The 6,791-nt window shown below is 45.2% G+C and overlaps 1 protein-coding gene across 1 annotated transcript; it reads left to right on the top strand.

Annotated features, from left to right (window-relative positions):
• Positions 1–1,551: 1,551 nt before the first annotated feature.
• CLDN25 (claudin 25) lies at positions 1,552–2,370 on the top strand (the record flags this gene model as incomplete). The annotated part of the gene is given in 4 exon segments (XM_081153655.1): positions 1,552–1,710; positions 1,714–1,922; positions 1,924–2,153; positions 2,156–2,370. Coding segments are annotated over 4 exon segments (813 nt in total).
• Between the last annotated feature and the right edge of the window lie 4,421 nt (positions 2,371–6,791).

Raw genomic sequence — 6,791 nt, 5'->3', positions numbered from 1 at the left:
TGCTCTACTTTTGTATATGTTTGAAATTTTCCTATAATAAAAATGAAACATAAAAGAAAAAAGCATTCCAGATGATTTTGTTTGCCTCCCTCCACCCCCACGCCACTGATAATCTTATCAGAGTGCTTAGGTGTTGAGACATGAGGCAAATAAATCTGAATACTGCTTCCTCCTGGCTGGCTTTCCCACGTCTCTGCTTTCATGTCCTCATATGCCCCAGGGTAATCAGCAGGTTCAATATGAATAGGGAAGACATCGGTCAACATTTATGTCCTTAATAAAATTAATCCAAATATTCTTCTGTGTTTTGCCATGTCACCAGCATGCAGTGCAGTGCAGGAGGAATCCTGTTGCAGCCTGGAGACAAAAGTATGAAATGTCACAGCCCCAGCCACCCGGCTCAGGAGTGAGGCCTGTTGCTTACCTGCTGGGGAACCTAGGCAAGTTATCTAACATCTTACCATGTGGTGTGAAAATTAAATAAGGTTAAAATATCTATTGAAAGTCTGGCATCTAGCCACACTCAGCAAGTGCAAATTATTCCTTTTGCTGTCAGAACCTGCCTCCTGGCAGCAGCAAGTAGGGATGGAAACCTGTATGACCATCATCATTTATAGGTGCCGTCCTAGCAGCAGCAGGAGACTGGGCAGTGAGCACTCCCTTCTGGTACATTCTGGGTCTGGATGGGTTCCTTGGACTGGGAATTTTTCTTTTCTTTTCTTTTCTTTTTTTTGCTTATAAAAATATTAAATAATAAATTTATAAAATACATAGACAAGCACAAATAAGGAAATAAAAACTATCCATAAATCTTGAGTAAAATAATCATGGTTAACATTTTGTGGTATATGATATATAGAAATATTAATACAGATATACACATATGTATATAGATATACTTTTTATGAAAGTGAAATTGTATTCTATGTACTGTTTGGTCACCTGCTTTTCTCAGTTAACAACATATCAAAAACATTTTTCATGTCATTCAAATTTCTTCTATATCACTTTAAACTTGCTGCCTAGGATTAAAGAAAATGTACAGTTATTAACAATATTTCAATGAACATTTTCATAAATATCTGTATATATTTACAGTAAATGGGGGTAAGTTCTTGGAGGTAGGGTGCTGGGTGAAAGTACACATGTATTTAAAAGTATGAACCATGAAGTTACGTTGCCCTGCCTAGAGATTACATCAATGTACATTCCCAGACCTCCATTCCTGTCACCTCAGAACTGGGGAGTAATTCTAAGCTTAAGTTCATGAATCTTCTCATCAAATATGTGTTGATGGCCCACTGTCTGGCATTTTTTGCCTCGCATGGGATCTTCCCCAAGAATCCACACCTACATCGGATTTGGGCACTCCCCCTAAACGCAAATATTGCCGAGCTCCTGGCACCTGCCTCGGCTGCTGCCCAGAAAACTGAAACAGGAGCCCTCTCCAAATATGAGAGACCTTCCACTCAGCCCTCCCCAGAGCACTCCGCCCTAGCCAGTCACTGAGACACCTGGCGCCTTTACTTTCTCGTCCATGGTGGGGCAGCCATGGCCTGGAGTTTCTGTGGGAAAGCCCAGCTTGGAGGACTGCTCCTCTCTCTCCTTGGCTGGGTCTGTTCATGTGTGACCACCGCCCTGCCCCAGTGGAAGACCATCAATCTGGATCTGAAAGAAATGGAGACCTGGATCCTAGGACTATGGGAGGTCTGAGTGAACCAGGAGGAAGTTGCCACTGTGTTCCAGCCCTTGGAGTCCTTCTTATCTCTGTCCCAGGAGCTCCAGGTATCCCACGTCCTCATGGTGGCCTCCCATGGGCTGGGATTATTGGGGCTTCTGCTCTCTGGCTTTGAGTCCGAATGCTGCCAGTTTCACAGGATCCAAAGGGTATTTCAGAGGTTGCTTTGCATTCTAGGAGGGACTCGAAGTATCAGCTTCAGCCACGACCATTTTTCCAGTCTCCTGGGTGGCCTATGCCACAATCCAAGACTTCTGGGATGACCGCATCCCCGGGCTTGTGCCTCGGTGGGAGTTTGGAGATGCCCTCTACTTGGGCTGTGCTGCTGGTATTTTCTTGGCCCTTGGTGGGTTTCTCCTCATCTGCTCAGCCTGCCTGGGAAAAGATGTGCCCTCCTCCCAGGTGGCTGGTCCTACAGCCCACTATACCTCAGCCCAGCAGAAGAGTTTGACGGCTCCTTCCTTCTAATCCCAAGATCTAGGAACCTGTTCATTAGGACCAGCTTCTGCCAAGGAATCTCTGGAATAAAGGAATATCAGTCGATTCCTTTCTCTTCCTTACCCTTCATCCCTCTGTATTTGTTTGCCCCATTTGGGGATGGGGGAGGGAGTTGTCACTGCCCTAATTATTAAGGGTTTGACTCTTCGTAGTATGGTGATCCGAATTTCAGAATGAAAAACCGAGGCACAGTTTCTAAAAAACATGTGTGACTCTTTATTACTAAGAAAAACCTATTCTAAAATTGCATCCCTCATAGAAAAATCTAGTGCGAATAATCACTGTCCCCACAGCTAGGAAAGCTGAAGACTATGCCGTGGCCAATGAAAATGAATTGAGGGCGGAGACCAGCGCCTAGGTCAGGAACTCTCCTGGTGCCCACTTTCAGCACGAGCTGAAGTTTACTAGGGACTGTCACACTGTATCTTTGTTGTTGTGCAGATTCTTAGTAGCCCAAAGACGTACTCCTGTTTCTTCTTTGTTATGAGACTATGAGTGGTCTGCTCTTGTCTCCCTGGCATGAAGGTAAGAGAAAGAGCGAGTGAGTGTGGTAGGGCGATCAGCCATCCTGGTTTGCCCAGAACTGGTCACATTTAGTGTGAAAACTGGGAAAGTCCCGGCAAACTGGGACCAACTGGTTACCCCAGAATAGCTGTGCCCAAGAACTGCCCTGAGAAATGTCTTTTTACCGTATCGAAATCATGTTATGAATCCCTTAACTTTTAACCCAATGTGAGCAGACCTAACCAGGCTGTGGCTACAAATTAAGTTCCTTTCACAACAATGACCCAACTCCCTTTGCTCGTCCCACCCGCACCGTCAGCCCCAGGTTTTTCTCAAGGAGGAGCATCATGCTTGCTCCTAAACCTGCCAGCAGACCACCTGGCACTGTACACCCTGTTCCTCTCATTGCTGTCTGCCCCCACTCCTTATTCATGAAGAAGAGCCACCATCGACCCTGTCAACAATCCCACAACTAAAGAGGGGGAAAAATAAGGGTGATGGCTCCCAATGTCCCCAAATAAGTGACTTCTCCCAGTTTGGACTCCTGCTGGATTGCTTGCAGAACTGAGACTCTGCCCTGGCCCGTTTGCCTCTGGTTAGAGTATCAGCCTGCAGACCGAAAGGTTGCAACCTTGCCTGGTCAAAGGCACATACCTCGGCTGCAGGTTCAATCCCCACCCCTGGTCGGGGCAGGTGAAAGAGGCAACCAATCGATGTGTCTCTCTCAGGTCCACGTTTCTCTCTCTGCGTCCCCATCTCCTCCCTCCCTTTCACTCTCTCTAAAAAAATCAATAGAAAAAAATGTCCTCAGTGAGGATTAAAAAAAGAAAAAAAGAACTGAGATTCCTCCCTTCCTTGGGTGCTGCCCCTTGCCTGCTCAGCTCTGAGTCCTCCACTGCTTGTGCTCAGACGGCTCTGGCTTCTCCATAAAATAGCTCTGACATAGCCCTGGCATCTTGAGACAGCTGCTGCTCAAGCAAGAACACACACACACACACACACGAATGCACAACTTTGCTGGGGTAGCCCAGGTCAATTCTCTCCTTAAAAATTAACTTTTTTTCCCCTGAGAAAACAAGTCTGCCTAGACGCACTTCATCTTCTTGCCCAGCGTAGGGTCCTCGAGGAGTCAGTTTCTCCCGAAAGCTCCTTTCCCTTTCAAGTATGTCCTTTTGTGTGTGTCCAATGCCATACACAAATCCAAATGACTCTGAGGTAAATGAATTCTTAGTATAACAGAGCAATTTGTAGCAGAGTTCTCTTCCGGCCTTCTCTGGTTCCAATGCTCATTTTATCATCTACTCCTTCTCAATGAAGTGTCAACACTCCCTGGGCCAAGTTTCAATCAAGGGTGAGGCTCAAATGCTCAAGTTCTCCTTGGACATCACAGGATCTACAAGAAGGACCAGTTCATTATTCATCCATCCGATCATTTAGTCACACATTTAACCAATATTTATTGAGCCCTGGCCGGTATGTGCAGTTGTTAGAGTGTCGGCCCATGTGACAAAGAGTCTTGGGTTTGATTCCTGGTGGAAGGCACTTACCTGGGTTGCTGACTCAATCCCTGGCCCTGGTCCAGGTGCGTGCGGGAGGCAACCAATCGATGTGTCGATGTGTCTCTCTCATATCGATAGTTCTCTCTCTCTCTCTCAACATATATATTGTTGTTGTTGTTAATTCTCACCCGAGGATATTTTTTCCATTGATTTTCAGAGAGAGTGCAGGGGGGGAGGGGATGGAGAGAGAGAGAGAGAGAGAGAGCACCTAATAGGTGCCAGGCATTGTGCTAGAAACCAGGAATAAATGGTAGGACAAATTTATCCTTGCCCCTCTGACAAGCAAATAGGGGAGAGAGATATTAATGTGAAATCACTTAAATAAATGGAAATTGTAGCTGTGACAAACTTCCCAAATATGAAATGGTACATAGTCCTATAAGATCATGCAATAGGAGAAAATTAACCTCATCAAGGTGTCATAACTGGGTACCCTAAGGAAGTGATACTTGGCTAAAAGCTAAGGGATGGATAGCAGTTTTAGATAGAGGAAAAAAATGGATACTGCGAAGCTGATGAGTTAGGGAGGTCCACTTTTAGAGAGAGTCTGAGGGAGAAGATGCTTCTCATCTAAAATGGCCACTGTTTTTAGCTACCAGTTTTGTAGGGGAAATAATGATAAATAAAAATAGAAATAATTAAATCTTAGCTTCAGCTCAGCCTTTGCTCACATATTTGTGGCAAACTACTCTAACATTAAAAACGTTTCTTTATCGTGGTTACACATGGAGAGGTGTGTTGTCCTATGTATTAGAAACAGAAAGGAACATCAATCGGCATTTCAAGTCAAAGCTTTTCTTGTGTGCAAGGCATTGTGAGAAAATAACCTGGGACTCATCACATCTGATGCAGTTAGAATTTGGAATGCTCAGTGCCGTCTTCTCCAACAGCCTTTGGGTCTGAAAATTTCACCACTGGCAGATAAGGCATTCCAGAAGGTTCTTACTTAAATAGTGATCTGTTACCCTGCTGAGCCTCTGACACTAGCTCTAGGGAAAGAGTCCTAGGGGACCCCATTGTGGGCTAAACATATTTTGGAATGAAAGGGAAGCCAGTAAGGGATTAATGGGCTTCTGGGCAGAAGCTGTGTCTCAGCAGCACTGGCCTCTAATATGGAACTGAAAGAAGCGGAGTTCACTTTCCACTCTAACTGGTGGGTTATTTTTTAAGCTAGTCGTTCTTTTTACTACCTCAACCACATTTGTAGGGTGAGGAATGGACTATTTGCCCAGAGTTTTGAGTAAAGCCTCAAAACTATGGCGTGATTACGCCCCATAGTCTAAAGAGAGAGGCTCAACAACACACTGTTGCTAAGAAATAGCCAAATTGGTCAGCCTTCCCACCCACGAGCATTCTTGAGAGAAGCGCAGAGATTCATTACAGAGGATCCCTAAAAGGGCATTCACAACAGATGAGAGCATTATGATGTTCCCTACTTTTCCCTGTGAGGAGTGGGATGGAGACGGACCTCGAGAGAACCACTGAAACACACCCATCCCACCCCTGCTGAACTGCAGAAACTCCCGGCCCTGCCCTGCTGCCACCAGGACGGTACCCAAGGAAGTTCTTGAAACAACCTGACATGTGTTGTGGAGGCACAGGCACGGCGGCCTGAGCGCCGCCGGAGCCGTCGGAACCGGGGATGGCTGGCGTAGGGCATGGCAGCCACACCTGCGTGTCTGCCTTCTGCTGGGGCAAGGGTGGTGAGCTTTCCATTGCCCAGACGGGTGCTGAGGAAGGCAGCCTGGGTGACGCTGTCCCAGGACACTGCTGGACGATGTGAATGACGAGGGCAGGGGCTGAGAAGGACTCTGAGAGTTCAGCCAGAAAGTCCAAGAGCCACATCAAGGACAGTGTAGAGATTTTCTACAGGATTCTCTGAAAAACCCATAAAATGCCCCACACAAGAGCCAGCAGTAGAATTCTTGCCATAAAAAGGACATTTGAGAACAAAAACAGTATACAGTAAGTCCTCACTTAAGGCATCAATAGGTCCTTGGAACTTTGGGGAAACAGTGTACAATGAAACGGATTCTACAACAGGTAAATTCATATAAACAAGACTTGAGCTCCTACAGCAGCTCATCAACATTATAACAGAATTATTTTATTCAAGGACCTACTGTATACAAACAGAACTGTTCCTTCAAATTTTTTCTTTGTAATAGAATTATACTTTTTCTTTAATCCTTTTAAATTTATTGTAATGCAGAACATTTTCTACCCCATTGACCAAGTTTACCATACCTTAAAATTTTTTAAAATAAAAAGATAAACAAACAAATCTCAAGCCCATGAGACTAGCTTTGAGTGCAGGATTAAAGTGCATACTACCTGTAGGGTATCAAAAATAAAAGCCATTAAGTGGATCTAAAAAAAAAAAAAAGATAAATGAACGCCCTGGCTGGTGTGGCTCAGCAGATTCGGTGTCATCACCAACAGGTCACCAGTTCAATTCCTGATCAGGGCACATGTCTAGGTTGCAGGCTTGA

The sequence above is a fragment of the Miniopterus schreibersii genome (genome assembly GCF_964146895.1).
Source record: "Miniopterus schreibersii genome assembly, chromosome: 12".
Taxonomy (NCBI): domain Eukaryota; kingdom Metazoa; phylum Chordata; class Mammalia; order Chiroptera; family Miniopteridae; genus Miniopterus; species Miniopterus schreibersii.
This window is presented reverse-complemented; position numbering and strand designations above follow the sequence as displayed.